At 38.7% G+C, this 18174-nt stretch overlaps 1 protein-coding gene across 3 annotated transcripts in view; it reads right to left on the bottom strand.

Moving 5' to 3' along the window:
* EIF2AK4 (eukaryotic translation initiation factor 2 alpha kinase 4) overlaps positions 1–18174 on the bottom strand; it is a 72286-nt gene that overhangs the window by 50541 nt on the left and 3571 nt on the right. For 2 of the 3 annotated variants that reach the window (XM_060262203.1, XM_060262202.1), the window contains 11 exons: positions 17147–17262; positions 12627–12729; positions 10899–11072; positions 10071–10151; positions 9634–9782; positions 8419–8528; positions 6655–6812; positions 4733–5268; positions 4169–4278; positions 2396–2553; positions 1578–1993 (listed from right to left, as the gene is read on the bottom strand). In XM_060262203.1, coding sequence (XP_060118186.1) covers positions 1578–1993; positions 2396–2553; positions 4169–4278; positions 4733–5268; positions 6655–6812; positions 8419–8528; positions 9634–9782; positions 10071–10151; positions 10899–11072; positions 12627–12729; positions 17147–17262 — 2111 coding nt within the window. Of the gene's footprint in view, positions 1–1577; positions 1994–2395; positions 2554–4168; positions 4279–4732; positions 5269–6654; positions 6813–8418; positions 8529–9633; positions 9783–10070; positions 10152–10898; positions 11073–12626; positions 12730–17146; positions 17267–18174 lie in introns of those variants that run through there. The other variant, XM_060262204.1, reaches the window with a different exon arrangement.

Genomic DNA, 18174 nt, shown 5'->3' with positions numbered 1-18174 from the left:
ATCTGACTTCAATACCGGGAAAGTTGGTAGAAACCATTATCAAGAACAGAATGAGTAGGCACACTGATGAACTCAAGTTATTGAGGAAGACTCAGCATGGGTTCTGTAAGGGAAGATCTTGCCTCACTAACCTGTCACATTTCTTTGAGGGGGTGAACAAACATGTGGACAAAGGCGACCCAATAGATGTTGTTTACCTTGACTTCCAGAAAGTTTTTGATAAAGTTCCTCATCAAAAGCTCCTTAGTAAGCTCGAGAGTCATGGAGTAAAAGGGCAGGTCCTCTTGTGGATCAAAAACTGGCTAATTAATAGGAAGCAGAGAGTGAATATAAATGGGCAGTCTTCGCAGTGGAGGATGGTAAGCAATGGGGTGCTGCAGGGCTCAGTAGGGAGTAAGCAGTGAAGTGGCCAAGTTTGCATATGACACTAAATTGTTCAGGGTGGTGAGAACCAGAGAGGACTGTGAAGCTCTCCAAAGGGATCTGTTGAGGCTGAGTGAGTGGGTGTCAATGTGGCAGATGAGGGTCAATATGGCCAAGTGCAAAGTAATGCACATTGGGGCCAAGAATCCCAGCTACAAATACAAGTTGATGGGGTGTGAACTGGCAGAGACTGACCAAGAGAGAGATCTTGGGGTCATGGTAGATAACTCACTGAAAATGTCAAGACAGTGTGCGGTTGCAATAAAAAAGGCCAATGCCATGTTGGGAATTATTAGAAATGGAATTGAAAACAAATCAGCCAGTATCATAATGCCCCTGTATAAATAGATGGTGAGGTCCCATTTGGAATACTGTGTACAATTCTGGTCGCAGCACCTCTAAAAGGATATTATAGCATTGGAGAAAGTCCAGAAAAGGGCAACTAGAATGATTAAAGGTTTGGAACACTTTATCTATGAAGAAAGGTTAAAACGCTTGGGGCTCTTTAGCTTGGAGAAACGTCAACTGCGGGGTGACATGATAGAAGTTTACAAGATTATGCAAGGGGTGGAGAAAGTAGAGAAAGAAGTACTTTTCTCCCTTTCTCACAATACAAGAACTTGTGGGCATTCAATGAAATTGCTGAGCAGATAAAAGGAAGTACTTCTTCACCCAAAGCATAGCCAACTTCAAGAGGAGATTAGATAAAAATACGGAGCTGAGGTCCATCTGTGACTATTAGTCATAGTATATTACTGGAACTGTCTGGAGCAGTGATGCTCTGTATTCTTGGTATTTGGGGCGGGGGGGGGGCAAAGTGGAAGGGCTTCTAGCCCAACTTGTGAACCGCCTGATGGCACTTGGGTTTGGTTTTTTTTGCCACTGTGTGACACAGAGTGTTGGACTGCATGGGCCATTGGCCTGATCCAACATGGCTTCTCTTATGTTCTTTGTTCTACAAGACACTGAGAGGCAAGATAGCAGTGGCCCATATACATGCTTGAATTAACCTTAAGAATGCATCCAATACATTTCAAAAGTTGGTAGGCATATACTGATAAAATGAAAGAGGGGCAAGTCAGAATCTGAGCCTACCAAGTAGGACAAGGTCACATAAAAGAGAAAGTCAAGAAGGCAACCCACCCACTACTCACAAGAATGACTGTGAAAATACTCCTCCACCTTCATCATCATCATCGCTAGACTCCTGATCTGTTCCACTGAACTGGGCACTTGCTGATCTCTCACATGAGGTGCTCCATTCTACTGAACTGGTCACAACAGGAGGAGGGGCATTTATTTCCACATCATCCATGGATTCTTCTTCAGGCCTCCCATTCAGAGCCTGCTTGCTGGCTGCTTTTTTTACAACAGTGGTTTCTGATGTTGAGGGACTGAGCAAAGGCATCTCATGTTTCTCGATCCATGCATTGTAATAGCGCACAATGTTCTCATGGTTCAGACGTGACAGCAGTGTCACTTCCCCTTTAATTCTTCGGAACTGCTTGCTTGTTGGATTTATGTGAATTCGTTTTACTGCATAACAGCAGCCATCCAGCTTGTTCTGAACCTTTTTGAATGAAATAAATCACTGTCTCAATAAAAATCGTGTAAGAATGTTACCCTCTGGCCACCTCCCCATGCTCTGCCAACCACGAAAGCTGATTGTAAGACAAAGCACTGCCATATTAAAAAAATGCTGCTGTATTTATTGTTCTCCTTCTAGTCAGATTACTGAACAGAATGAATAAAACCTGCTCCACTCTGGATTCTAACACTTTAATTCCATTGGTGCCTGTGGACTTCTCCAGTAGGAGGTGCCTGCCACTGACACAAAGGCACTCTTGTACAGCATCTTTAAGATACCTTGAGTGGTAGGGAAGCCACAGATGGTGACAGAACAAAATAGTTGGATCCAATCCAATATATTGTATTCACAAATGCAAATCCTCACATGGTATATGACATATACCTTGATGACTGCTCCAAAGGCCCCTTTTCCAAGAAGCTGTAATTCTTCAAACTCATTGTAATAGCGAGAAAATTGCTTCTGTGTTTCTGTGAAGAATAAATTACTAGCAATCTGACTGCTGGGAATAACAGTTTCAATATCGTCTACTCCTGCTGATTCTGAAACAGAAAATTAGTCTGTTATGGAAAGCAATTTAATGCTAAACTATCAATGTCAAGAGTTAGTGTGAAACACAATATAGAAGATTGACAACCCCTGTGGAAATGCAGGCTTTTCCTATGTGTTTGGGAGCTAGAAACTTCCCACAAAATTCAGAATTACACTGTCAGCTGGTAGATCTCTCAAAACACTTCATCAGTACAAAAGAGGCAACCCAGAAAGGAGTTCATGGAAGGAAATGATAATGCACAAATTTGTATTTCATAGCCTCTATACCACTATATCGAAAATGCATTGTAATGCATTGTAATACTGCAATTCTGGCAGACAGATACCTAACCTTAGAGTTAGGAGATCATCAGGTGAAAACACTCTTGGATTCAGGATCCAAACTGATTATTTTTAGGTGAATCAAACAAAAGTAAGAAGGATGAAGCAAAAAAGTAAAAAATTAGTGAACTGTCAATTCAAGTGTTTCAAATTAGTGACATTGTTCATGTCCCTTCAGTCCCAGTCCCTTTTCCATTATATTCTGAAAGCATCTGATGAGTGTCCAATAATATCCTCAAGACCAACAGTAGTGTTTTTTTTCCACAAGAATGAGACTTTGTAAACAATTACAAGCTAACATTTGTAACTGTTACTTTGTAATTACTGACAAACAAGTAAAGTGGAAGGGTGAATCATATTTTTGGGTTATTTAGAACATTTTCTCAAGTGAATTACTCTTAGTGCTTCTCTTTTTTCCATTTTAGATCATTTTCAAGTGTCCATCATGCTATGGTTATAGCTGGAAGGGGTGATGGTGTTGCAGAAAGAGAGACATCAGGCTTCAGGCTAGTAAGAAGGGGTTTTGTTTTTTGTCTTTTTAAATAATGTGTAAGAGCTAAAACTCAGACTGGATCAAATATGTTTGCTTGGAGCCTAAAGACACAGTGTTTGGATACAGCTTTGATCCACCAGAGTGTTTCTGTGGATGGCAGAATTTTCACCCATGGAGCACAACTTTCTTGCTCTCCTCATCTTGCCATAGTATAAAGAACTACCCTTGAAATGCTGCTCCTAGGACTCCCTTGTTCCCCAGAAGCATTTGGTGGGCCTTTTGAGGCTGCAGCAGCAAGGATAAAGAGAGAAAGTCACACTCAGTTGTTATATTCTGTGGTCATATCCTGCTGTATACAGAACTACTTCAGTGATTCCAAGTCATAGTTTATACAGAACTACTTCAGTGGGTCCAAGTCATAGTTTATACAGAACTACAGAAAGGAACACCACTGACAGCAAGAAACTGTTCCAAGTATCTGTATCTTATATAAAAAGAGCAAATTAAGAAAGGGAGGGGGAAATCCTCCAACACATCCTCCCCAAAAAACACAAGAAATTAGATTAAATGGATCAACTTCATAATGGTGCAGAGGGATTTAACCACCTCATAAACCAAGACAGCTCTAGGACTGCCTCATTCTTGAAAGGCATTTTATACAAATATCTGTGATTTCTTGGTTAATATTGAAGCGCAGACTTTGATTCAAATGCCTTCTACTTTTACACTTCTGTGTTCAGTTTGCATTACTGATATGGCAAAATATGTTGGAAAATGAATGAACTATTTACCATCTGGGCTTTCTTCCATTACAGGTGTTTTCATCTGTGGTGGATTTATAAAAGTGTGCTGTAATAGCTGTTGAGGGCTCCACCTTTCTTTGTCTTCCAAGCAAACACACCTGAACACAATCCAAAATAATACAGGTTTTAATTTTGTTATTCAAAAAAAAAACACTGTTAAACTGCCTATTTTATCAGATTGCAACAAAACACATATGCACAATAAGAGTAACTTACTAGCTTCTGTTAGTGCCACAGGTAATCAACAAGACATTGCAGCATTCTGATTTCTAGAGATACCAGAAGTATTTCAACCAATGAACTGCAATATGAAAGGTGTGTGTGTGGAGAAGTAAGGTCCCTCATCAACATACTCTTTTTCATATTGAAGACCCTTTCCTCAAACTTTTGCTTCATATATGAACAGGGTGCACACACATACAACACATTGCTGTCACCATTATGTCTGGCTCTGTAACTTCATCTTGATACAAGATTTTTTTTGTTAAATCAATATTTTTGTTTGATACAAGCAGCAGTTAGATGATCAAAGTAGTAGTTAGATAGACATACTTTTTCAGAAAGTCTTGAAAATCAGCAGGCAATTCATTTGGGATTTTGACTGGGTACTCCTTAGTTATTTGTCCTTGGCTGAGAGAAAGTAACATCAAACCCAGTCGCCACACATCCCCTTTTTTCCCTGGTTTATTTGGCAATGAATCTTCACTAAATCGAACTCTGGTTTGCTCAAACACATCTTCTTTGCAGATGTCCGCCAAGCGTTTTGAAATACTGTAATCAGTCACCTTGATATTTCCTTCAATATCCACCAGAATGCTGGATGCACTAAGAACTTTGTGTACTACTGAATTACTGTGCAGGTAATCAAGAGCTGAGAGAAGCTGGGTTGTGTAATGTCGTAGCTGGTCAATAGGAATGGGTATCTCTTTGTCCAAGTACACAGAAAGATTAGATCCACTAATGTGTTCCACCAAGATGTCTATCACAATTGAATCATTTTGCTCTTTAAGGCTCATAGACAGATAATGGACTATGTTTGGGTGGTTTAGTTTCATCAGAGAGCTGAATTCTGCTTCTGCTCCTTGAATCTGTCCAAAAGAAACAAAATTAGTGAGTGCTGGATGAATTAATAAATTCGTCTCTCATTGAAGGTTCTTCCTACTCGCGATTTCAACAATACAGGAAGGTGAGGATATTACCCATGACAAAACCTTTCAAAGGGATAGCTTTAGCTCAAAGCAGGCAATATACAATATGTTGCTCTGTATACACCTATGATTATAGATTACTGTAAGGCAACTTTGAAAAATGTTTAGAAAATTCCACTGATCCAAAATGTGGCAGCCAGATAATTGCTGGGGTCTGGAAACAGAGATAGTATCACTCCTGTTTCTGGCTATTTAAGGCTTTAACTGTGCCATCCTAAGCAATGGACTAAGAAGACTGTAACTTTGCTTAGGATGGTGCTGTAAATGGTTCTGGGTCAGGGAACCTGGAGGATCACCTTCTCCTTCACCATTCATTCATTCATTCATTCATTCATTCATTCATTCATTCATTCATTCATTTCGATTTATATCCCGCCCTACCCCACTGAAACTAGTTAAGATCCTCTTCCCATGCCGTACTCTTGGTCTTCTTGCCTATGACAGGTGGCAACTGCAGACAGGGCTTTTTCAGTGGCAGCATCAACATTCTCCCCCTTGAGTGTTCCTTATCACTCCCTTTACTGCCCTTCAGGTGCCAGGCCAAAACACTTATCTTTCCTCAGGCTTTTGACTGAAGGTTTCCATATTTTAAAGCTGTTTTCATGCTCTATTATTTTATGGATATCATTTTAGGATGTTTAATTTTTATAACTTGTTTTAGTGATAATGTTACAGTAGTTTTTATCACTTGTTTTTTACTTTGTGCCCACTACTAGGAGATGGCATATAAATTTTCTAAATATATAAACATTTTTGCCCACTGACTTTCCAACATTTTGCAGAGTCTCTCATTAGAGTCTGAATAATGCGGAGGCAACAAGACCAGCAGTCAGATACATGTATGTCATGTAACAGTCCAAACTTACCCTCCAGAGATTTTTTTTTAAGCAGGCACTCTCAGCAAAAGCTTCATGTTTCCCCCTATCTTTACTTCTGATTTTCTTACTATTCAGGCAGATTTCTACATTCACTGTTTAACTTCCCAAGCACTTTAGCACTATTTGAATCTACCACATTTCAAGAGATATTACTTTTCAGCACTTACTGAAAAGCTATCAGTGTGATGTTGTGGGTCAAGTGCCAGATGAGGATTTGAGAGGCCTGGATTCTAACCCACTCTGGTCATTAAACTCACCGGGTGACCTTTGGCAAGTCACTTATTGTTTGAGAATATAAACAATGAGGGGAAGACCATATACAGCATTCAGAGGAATGACAAGATTAAAATGTGATTGGGCGGAGTGAGAAGCCCAAGCATGTAGTTACCTGTTTTTTACATTTTTCAACCTTTTCTTTTTCTTGACTTGTGAGAAATTTTCCCATTTTCTTTTGCCACTGAAGCACCCATTCATGTACTAGGACAAAGTTGCCAGTACACAACTCCAAAGCATTATAGACTGATTTACCAAGTTGGTCATCCTTGTCTATATGCAGATACATAGAAAGATACATCAGCTTCAGACATTCTTACAAATGTAAAAACCATTATAAACATTTTACAAGTAAACTCCTATGATCCCAGCCTATATGCCTTTGTAGCATTAATCAAGTTATATGGGGAAAGCAATCAACTTTAAAAGATAACCAAGTGAACTGAAATATGCAACTCTATCATTCCCATGTTGTTCTATGAAGTTGGACCACTTTTACTACCTATACCATTGAACAAAACAGTAAGAAGACCCTTCCTTGTTTCCCAACTGCACGTACATTTTAAGGTTTCTTAAATAGGACTTAATTCTGTATAGAAAAACTATGCATGTACTACAAGGCCTTATGCATTGCAATGGTTAAGAACATAAGAGAAGCCATGTTGGATCAGGCCAATGGCCCATCCAGTCCAACACTCTATGTCACACAGTGGCCAAATATTTATATATACACACACACACACACATATATACACACTGTGGCTAATAGCCACTGATGGACCTCTGCTTCAGATTTTTATCTAACCACGGCTTGAAGCTGTCTATGCTTGTAGCCGCCGCCACCTCCTGTGGCAGTGAATTCCACATGTTAATCACCCTTTGGGTGAAGAAGTACTTCCTTTCATCCGTTTTAACCTGACTGCTCAGCAATTTCATTGAATGCCCACGAGTTCTTGTATTGTGAGAAAGGGAGAAAAGTACTTCTTTCTCTACTTTCTCCATCCTGTGCATTATCTTGTAAACCTATATCATGTCACCCTGCAGTTGATGTTTCTCCAAGCTAAAGAGCCCCAAGCGTTTTAACCTTTCTTCATAGGGAAAGTGTTCCAACCTTTAATCATTCTAGTTGCCCTTTTCTGGACTTTTCCCAATGCTATAATATTCTTTTTGAAGTGCGGCGACCAGAATTGCACACAGTATTCCAAATGAGACCGCACCATCGATTTATACAGGGGCATTATGATACTGGCTGATTTGTTTTCAATTCCCTTCCTAATAATTCCCAGCATGGTGTTGGCCTTTTTTATTGCAATCGCACACTGTCTTGACATTTTCAGTGAGTTATCTACCACGACCCCAAGATCTCTCTCTTGGTCAGTCTCTGCCAGTTCGCACCAAATCAACTTGTATTTGTAGATGGGATTCTTGGCCCCAATGTGCATTACTTTGCCCTTGGCCACACTGAACCTCATCTGCCATGTTGACGCCCACTCACCCAGCCTCAACAGATCATTTTGGAGTGCCTCACAATCCTCTCTGGTTGTCACCACCCTGAACAATTTAGTGTCATCTGCAAACTTGGCCTCGTCACTGCTCACTCCCAACTCCAAATCATTTATGAACAAGTTAAATAGCATGGGACCCAGTACTGAGCCCTGTGGCACCCCACTGCTTACCATCCTCCACTGTGAAGACTGCCTATTTATACTCACTCTCTGCCTCCTATTAATTAGCCAGTTTTTGATCCACAAGAGGACCTGTTCTTTTACTTCATGACTCTCAAGCTAAGGAGCCTTTGATGAGGAACTTTATAAAAAGCTTTCTGGAAGTCAAGGTAAACAACATCTATTGGGTCTCCTTTGTCCACATGTTCACTTACCTGTACACTTTCCTTTATGTACTTTAAACTGACCATTGGTATTAAAATACAAAACTTCACCAGTTCCTGGAGAATCTTCAGTACTGCAAGCTGAATACTGACGCTCTCTTCTACAATGAAAACAACCACCACATTTTCTTTAATTCAGTATTTTATTTTGCTCACTAAAACTACCCCATCATTTCATTAGCAGCAGAAAAGACTTATGATAGTTTACTATAGATCTGAAATCTGAATGGAAAGCTTATCTAAAGTTTGAAACAGCACCCAGCTTAGTCTTAAGTACAGACAATTTAAATGAATTGCCACTACAATATATTATTTTTGTTAAAACTGTGCATAACCAAAACTAAATGGCCTGGACTCAGAATTCTATATTCCAGTAGGCAGCATGTGAACTGCACAAACTCATACATACAGTTCCACTGGCTACCATCAATGAAATTCCTCCCAACCACCTGCTCATAAAATCACTGCTCAATGATTTTTCACTGTGATTTTCACCTGAACAAAGACACAGCCTTGGTCCACCAGAGGATTACCATGAATAGAAAAGAGGGGTGATTTTGAAGATAGCCTCTTCACATCATAGGCCTCCAACCTCCCTACTGCTTCTGGGGGTGAGGAATACCCCATCTTCCAGGAGCAACTTTGGCGGAGGCACTTGGACTACTGCAGGAGGGGAGAGGTGGGAAATCCTGCTCTGCTGACGGAAATCTCTTCATCAGCTGAAATCACCCCTGGATCCAAGCCACACAACCTCAATAAAACAAACTATTTTTAATGATTGACCCTCTCCTATTTACACTTATTATACTAATTTTTGGTACTTAACCTGTACTTTGCAAAAGAACATAAAAGGATGTCTGTCTATAAAATGATTCTGAAATCTAGGCTTGGATCCTATAGAGTTGCTCCATGTGTGCTTCTCTCTGGCCATTGCAGAAGTGGTTCACTGGTGTACAGCTTGCTTCCCATGGTGCTAGGCAGTTTGCTTGTGCTAGACCAAGCATTTCTCAAGGAGCATTGAAGTGCCTAGCATAAGAAGAATGTTTCCTGTCTACAGGGCCCAGCACAAAGGTATAGGATCCAAGCCTTAAAACATGGCAATCAGATCTATGTAGGGGCCCAGCTGGCCCTTGCATATTCAGTGACACATGCAAAAGTGGCATACAAATATACAGTGGTTTTGTTCAGAGAAACACCAATACATACTTAAAACGCCCCGTAGAATGTGCACGGTTTTTATTTGTCCCTCCATGTTCAACAGCACCTCCATTTAAACTGGGAGTTATTTTATGCCCTGCAGCATCTCTATTGGTAGAGTTCTCCTGGCTTACCAAAGTGGTATTTCCCAAACGCTCCTGAAAAGACAGAAAGGAGAAGGATAACTGAGCATCTCTAGTGCTCTCCAATCCTTTAGTAGCTGAACAGGCAGGACTCCTGACTGGGGTGGCACTTCCTGAGAAATGGGGAGATGATTTTCACCGATTGCCTGCTGCCTGCAAACATGTGCCAGCCACTACCCTCTATGTTCTTCCTGAGGAGCCCATTTTGTAGAGCTCAAAGGGTTGAAGCAGCAGGAGATGAGCTGAGAAGTTCAAAGAACTCTTCTGATTATGCCTTGAATTTAATACAATTTTTAAACATACTTGCTTAGCCATTTCTTTTCTTTTTCTTTCTTCCTTCTTTTCTTCTTCCCTTCTCTGAATCTCATTCAGAATTTCACGTTGCTGAAATAAATGTAATGCAATGAAAAAAGTTTCTCTATTCTAATTACAGTGAAACTGTAAAGAGCAGATACATCAAATAAATTTGAAAAGCTTCACCCACTTCTCCCTGCAAGTGAAGAAAACAACTACAAAAACATATATTGCTCTACTGATGGAGTACAGGGTGGTGGGGGGAGAGAAGAAAGCTTACAGCTGGGAATAATAGTGGATCCAGAACTTTTGTTGAAGTTCAAAGACTGGCTACAACTCTCCTTTTCTTACTACAGCAGAAAGTAATACAGTGGACATGAATGGAAAAACCTAATGGCATATATCTGTAGACTCATAAGCCTTGGCCGTTATTTTGCAAACTTTCTTACCCTCTCCCTCCCCAGCTATTTTCACAATCTAGCAAAGACACAAACGAAGTGAGTAATGCTGGAGGGCTACTGTTTGTAAACGAAAAACAAGGGGTCTCACAATTACAGACTGTGGCTTGCATACCAGCAATAATATCCAGAGCAAGAGAAGGTACTTCCATTAGCAGAATGGAATTTCCCTGCTTCCCTTCTCCTGCTGTAGCTCCCCCTAAGCATCATGAGAAGCAAATCAGAGGTCTGCAGCAGGAGGAGGGAAATTAACCCCCTTCCTTCTGTTAGCTGAAGCCAAAATGTGCATCACTCATCAAACTGGCTCCCAGCCATAAGATTTCCAATGATGTTAACAGCTCAGGATTTCATCTATGTGTTCACTTGAAGTGCATCTCACCATCTCTTCTTCTTTCCTCATAAGATCCTGAATTCGACGCTGTTCTTCCTGGGCCAGCCTTTCTTTTTCTTTTTGCTGATTCTTTAGCATTTCTTCATGGAATGACTTTAAAGGTGGTTTATTGTAGTCATTGAGAAATGATTGGGCATAATCTGCCAGCTCAAATATCATCACCTGTTGAGATAAGGCAAATTCATATCCTGCCTTACCTTCTTGGACTCAACAATGTACCGAACAAGTTACAAAGACATAAATCATAATCCAATTAACAACCCAAAAAATAGATTAAACCCCACAATTTACCAAAATAAACCATTCAGACTTAAAACACACAGGATCAGCAAACTCACAGCCAAATCTGCCGGGGAAAATTCACCCTCATCAACTGCTGGGTGGGAAAGGACTACTTTACACTCCTTCCTAAATGTAACAAGAACACCCTAAAGGGCAGACTGAAGGATTATGCAACTAGCTCAAGGGAACAAAAAGGTAAATTCTAAACCAATTAACATTTATATCTTTGCCAGCAACCCTGATTTCAGTGGTACTCAGACACATTTAACATGTAAGATAAGCATCAGTAAATGTCTGGCAAACAAAACTTCAAAATCTTTTGTCGCATGTATTTCAGTGAGACAAATTCCAGCAGTTTCTTCCAATCTTGGCACTGAAAACAGCCATTCATAGAAACTGTTCTATAATTACATTTATAGGCGTCTCAATCATGCTGATCAAAAGCAACATCAGAATTGTTCCTTAATGGTAGATTTCAGAACAGTGTTTTAGAGAAACAGCATATACATTGCAAATGTAACTGATCTAAATCCATTCAGGTTCATCATAAGGAAAATGCATGTAAAACACTATTAATAAGGTTGTGTGAGAACTGTGGCAATTAAACATCACACTCTGAACATTAATCATAGCAGAGAAGGGGAGAGTTTCTCTCTTAACCTATATTTGTTTTACAATTATTCAGCCTTCCATGTCTGGGGAGCAGGGATAAAGTGAAGAAAAGATATTTCTTGTGACTAAATGATTCAGATAGAGGATTTTAAAGCTACAAGAAACGGGGGAGGGGGGGCTCTGTTTGTGTTCTACAAGCATGTATTGTGAACAATCCCAAATACCAAAATAACTACCATGACCAGAGTGGGCCAGGCCAGCCTGATCTCAACAGATCTCAGAAGCTAAGGAGGGTTGGCCATGGTTAGTATTTGGATAGGAGACCCAGCGAGGAAATCCAGGGTTGCTACACAGAGGCAAGCAATGGCAAACTAGTTCCCTTTGTCTATTGCCTTGAAAACTCTATGGGCTCGCCATATGTTGGTTGTGATTTCGTGGCACTTTCCACCACTGCTGCCAAAATAACTAGGAGAGGTACAAAAACATTAGTACCAATCCCTACCTTCACATTCACAGCATATAGATACATACATCTGAAGCTACCTTACACCCATTTGGACCACTGGTCCTTCTAGTGCAGTGTGGTCTAGAATAGCTTAAGGGGGGCTCTCCAGAACAGAGGGGTCTTTCCCAGTGCCTGCTATCTGAACCCTTTAACTGGAGACACCAGGAACTGAACGTGTTGCTTGCAGAGCAACAAGCAACCTCTGACCCACATACATGCAGTTGCACACACAGCATCTCACATTCCAGTTGAAAAGTCATACTCTCAACATTGGTCAATATTTTGTGCAAAATTAATGCAAAAATTAAAACATTTACCTCTCCACAACGTTCTTTTGCTAATTCCTCTAGTTTGGATTTTAACCTGTTAATGTTTTCATTGGACAAGCCCTTTGCATTTTTAAGTTCAATTTCTGGAACACTAGATGGAAGAGGGGGAAAGCCACAAGAAAGAGGACTTCAGCTTCACAAAAGTATATGCAAATTATAGAATAGCAATGTACCCCGCTCCATACTATCATACTTCAGCCATTACACATCATCAAAAAAAAATTATATGGTTCTGTAAATGTACTGATTCTGTAGTCCCCCTATGTAAGTGGTTTGTTCACATAACAAGATAGGAAACTACAAAAGGAGATTGACCGTTGCAGGTGACCCCTTTTAACCACTGACAAGTCTCATCTACTTTTTACTATCATGCTTGATGTCTGTATATTCTACTGCTAAAGGATTCCATGGGGCTATAGGAAGGAATTCCATACAAGTGACACAGAAGCTCAAGCTGACCAGATGCTAGCGGAGCATGAACAATTTCCATTTTAAAACAATTTTATTCCAGTAACATATGGTAACAATCAATTCTTGCATTATTAATTACTTTTTATCTATCCCATATATTACTTTTCTAACCCCTCCCCCCCCCCCCCGTTACTTGACCCCCGCTGGTGTTATATGCTTAAAATACTAATATTTAAAGGTACCTTTAATAAAACAAAAATTTCTATTTTTCTTTCTTTTAAGACTTAATCATTATCAAAAATTGTCCAATGTCCTTTTATTTTCCACTCTTTTTCTATATAACTTCTAAACTTCTTCCACTCCAACTTAAAAGTTTCTAGATCATAGTCTCTTAAAATTCTTATGGAAATTTTTCCATATATAAGCCCAACAGAAAAGTCTCTGCAACCTTCCTGATTTCATATCCCAAGATCCTAGATATTTCTTGTTGAATCATCTGCCAATACTCTTTCACAAGTCCACCACATATGGTAAAAAGAATCTTCATGTTTTTTACATTTCCAACATCTGGCTGGCATCTTATTGTTCATCTTTGCTAACTTTTTAGGCGTTATATACCATCTATACATAATTTTAAAAATAGTTCTCTTTAATACTATGACATGTTGAAAGCTTTATAGAATTCTTCCAAAGATATTACCAAGTTTCCATCTGTATTTCTTTATTTACATTAATTGCCCACTTAATCATTTGAGATTTCACTACTTCATCTTCTGTAGACCATTTCAAAAGCAATTTATATAGTTTTGAAATTAATTATATAGTTTTGAAATTAATTTTTCATTATCTCCAAGCAGAATTATTTCCATTTCTGTTTGTTTTCTTATTCCTTCAGTTTTAATGTCTTTTCCCACCAAACTCTTTATTTGTTGCATTTGAAACCAGTCATATTTATTGTTCAATTCTTTCACAGTTTTTAGCTCTATTTTACCGCCTTGTAGTTTTAATAGCTGATTATATAACAACCACTTTTCTTCACCCACTTCAGCCGTTATTTTTATCACTTCTGCTGGCACTATCCATAACGGTTTTTTCTCATCACCGTATTTCTTATATTTCATCCATGTATTCAGCAAGTTATTTCTTATATAATGGTGAGAGAAAAAAACATCAATTTTTTTCCATAGTACATATAAGCGTGCCAGTTGAATTTATTTCCATGACCTTCCAACGCCAAAAGTTTTCTGTTTAGTAGCATCACCCATTCTTTTATCCACACTAAGCAGACTGCTTCATGATATAGTTTTAAATCTGGTAATTGGAATCCTCCTCCTCTCTTTTGCACCTGTTAAAATTTTCATTTTGATCCTTGGTTTCTTCCCAGCCCACACAAATTCTGAGATCTTCCTCTGCCATCTGTTGAACTATTTGCTGTCCTTCACAATCGAAATAGTTTGAAATAAATACATTATTCTTGGTAAAATGTTCATTTTAATTGCAACTATTCTTCCCAACAATGACGAATTAAGTTTATTCCATTTTAACATGTCTTCATCCATTTTACGCCATAGCTTCTCATAATTATTTTTAAACAAATCAATATTCTTCATTGTTATCTCCACACCCAAATATTTTACCTTCGAGGTAACTTCACAACCCATTAGCTTTTGTAACTCTTTGTTTACTTACTTGCATATTCTTACATAAAAAATTTTATTTTTCTTTATTTATATAAAATCCCACCAGTTTTCCATATTCTTGTATTTTAGCTAACAGCAAGGGTGTTACTTGAATTGGATTTTCATTTATAAACATTATATCATCTGCAAATGCTCTATATTTATAAGTAAATCCTTTTATTTTTAATCCTTCTGTTTCTTTATCTTCTTGAATTTGTATCAGCAAAATTTCAAGTGTCATTATAAACAACAATGGAGAGAGCAGACACCCTTGTCTTGTACCTTTACTAATTATCATATCTTCTGTAAGGTCTGCATTTATACATAGCCTTGCACGTTGTTCAGTATATATTGCTTTTATCATCCTTATAAAGTCTTCTCCCAACTCCATTTTCTTCATAACGGCAAACATAAAGTCCCAGTTTAGATTATCAAATGCTTTCTCTGCATTCGCAAAGAATAATGCTACTTCCTTTTCTGGATGTCTTTCGTAATATTCTACAATATTTACAACAGTCCTAATATTATCTCTTATCTGTCTTTTGGGGAGAAATCCTGCTTGATCTTCCTTTATAAAGTTTATCAAATATTGCTTAGGTCGTTATGCCAGTATTGTGTATATTTTATAGTCATTATTCAATAATGAAATCAGTCTATAATTTTTTACATTCGTGACATCTCTATCTTCTTTTGGAATTAACGAAATCACTGCTTCCTTCCATGTGTTTGGTATTTTACCTTTTAATCCTATCATGTTCATCAATTTTTGGAGCTTCGTTATTAATTCCTCTTTAAATGTTTTTTTAAAAATTAGCTGTATATTCATCTGGCCCAGGAGCCTTTCCAATTCTCATTGCATTGATCGCTGATTCAATCTCTATTCTTTCAATTGGCACTTTCTTAGATGTTTCCTCAGTCTCATTTCTGAGATCCTCAATATCTTTTTTAATCTTTTCTATAATTTCTTTCTCAGAGGCAGTTATCATGTCTTTCATACCTTTCATCATTCTAGCCTCCATTGCCTCTAATTGTTCCTGCATTTTCTCCAGAGAGGTAGCTCTTGTACGGGTTTGCTTATGCTCTGACATTTAAAAACACCGAAAATTTTACTCACCAATTTAAAATTTAACTATCAAATTCAAAAGATTAGAGCTTGCTTTTTTCCAACAAGCCTAATTTCGCCATCTTCAGAGCCTCCTGGGCTGAGATATTAATTTTTAAAATTTTTATTTCTTTCAAAATGGCGGTCGTGACTTTCTACTTCCCTTTTTAAAAAATTTCCTTTAAAAGCTTCTAAAATCCAATATTGACAATAATGTCCGATAGTATTTATCCTTTCATCACCATCTCAATTATTTCCAACAATTATTAATGTCCCGAACACCTTAAAATTATTATTTTAATTTTGACCTCCTTGCAATGGCTGCCAATGTTTTTCTATGGTATTATAGTCCTAGAGTAGGCTTTTAATCTAATGCTTCCTGCTTTATTTGCCACCAAATCCCGTTTTCGCTGGTAGAGAGTTCTCACGATACTTGACGTACTTCCTGTGTTGACTGTGTATGCTGCAGGTCTGTGACAACGGTGCTCTTTTTTCAAAACCGCAAGTAGATCAAACAATAAATTCCTTCTCACTTTTTAGCACTGTCCTTTAAATTTAAAAAGTCCAAATTTCACCTCTTCATCCCTTCTTCTTCCAAGTTTTCTAGATTTCCGTTTCCCACCTTTTGAATTTATTCTGTTTAACTTTAAATAGTCCCGGAATGAAAGATAGTAATCTGTACCTTTTCTGCAAATTATCCAGATCCACACCGGTCCTGTGTAGCTTTAGATGTTTAGTAATGTCCAAGAAGGTTAGGATTCTGTAGCGCTTATGTCAAATAAATGACTCTGGAAACTTCTGCAGATGATGAAAATGCAACTCTTCTCCAGAGACCCCTCAAAGGAGCCGCCCCCCCCCCCAGGACTCCCTTTTAGCCAAGGTAAATCTCCTCAAAGTTTTCTGTGCATATCTTGGACTAATCTCTGACTGAGAAAAGTAGGCAGTAGGCATTAATTTGCCTTCTACTACCCCAAACAGAAGTTCCAGCCTGCTCCCTTTATGAGAAGCAGCTCAGCTCGCCATTTTCCTACCCCGGAAGTCCTCGGAGCATGAACAATTTGGGGCCCTAACCATTTTATGTTTGTTTAGTGAAAGCATTATTGTAACCTCAGCTCATGCTCAGCCAACCTGACATTGCAGTCTTCTTTGTTTGGCTGTTAACCCAAGCACTCACAGGCATGCTTTGAAATTAATGTACACAGAGAAAGCCATATCTGATACAAAATTTTAGGCAAGAACATCTGCAACAAATAATCCAAACTGCCCAGTTATGCCCTTTAACTTGTTTAGGAAATTTATATATAAAATTCACTCACGTGTCAGGGTAGGTTTGGGGACATTTGACCCACAAGTCAACTTTGGCATAAACTTCAAGGTCACTAGTCAAGCCCTGAGGTCGCAAAACTAAATTGATTTCTGGCGACTGTCGTACCTGAACCATTAAGAAAAAACAGGGGTCTTCAATGTTCACATTAGGAAAAAGCAAGCTACTTGGTGTGAACAGCAAGACAAGCTTGGAAAGAGTTCTGCCTTTAAAATGCATTTTGGGTCCTTGGCCATTTATATAAAAAGGGTGGCAGGAAAGAGGCTCTGTAAAAGCCTCCATTGCTATTCACACACAAAGCAAATTCCAGTAGGTAGTTGTGTTAATCATGTTGCAAACATAGCAAAAAAACCCAAACCCTACGGCACCTTAAAGACTATTAATAGCATAAACTTTTGAGAGCTAAACAGAGATAACTACATAGTTGAGCAGGCACAGACAGGGTTCTTGGTCTTTCAGCCTTTATCCTAGGCAAAATATGGTCACTGTTAAAAATTAATTACCAAACAGGGATCTACAGACTGTTAGAGCACTTCCCATAGTCACTCAGGGCTTCCAGAAAGAATCACATTAAAGTTATCTGAAGTAAAAAAAAAAAACTGTATCAAGGAGTGCCTCTCTCCTGAAGGAAATCTCCCAACGACAACTGCCCACATTTGGATATCAGACATAGCTTCAAAAACAAACCAGGCATGCTAAATTTCAAAACATATCTAGGAGCAGGAAAGGAAGTACAGCCATACCTACAGTCAGTCACAAAGAGGCTCCTTCAGACTTTTTAGACAGTGGCAGCAAAAGAAGCTTGGGTGATAAACACCCTCTCCTCTTATTTCTAGTCTCAAGAAAAATTAGGATGTGTACATATGTAGATACACATTATTTGGATGTGGAGACAAAACATGTTTCCCCTCCAGAGTATGAGGTGCAGAAGAGCCAGGTGAGACACAAGGCTCAAACATACTTTCTTTGTAGTCTCTTTGGAATATTGGAAGCAGCAGCAGGAGAGAAAATGGCTTCCAC

Source organism: Heteronotia binoei, chromosome 21 (assembly GCF_032191835.1).
Source record: "Heteronotia binoei isolate CCM8104 ecotype False Entrance Well chromosome 21, APGP_CSIRO_Hbin_v1, whole genome shotgun sequence".
Lineage (NCBI taxonomy): Eukaryota > Metazoa > Chordata > Lepidosauria > Squamata > Gekkonidae > Heteronotia > Heteronotia binoei.
This window is presented reverse-complemented; position numbering and strand designations above follow the sequence as displayed.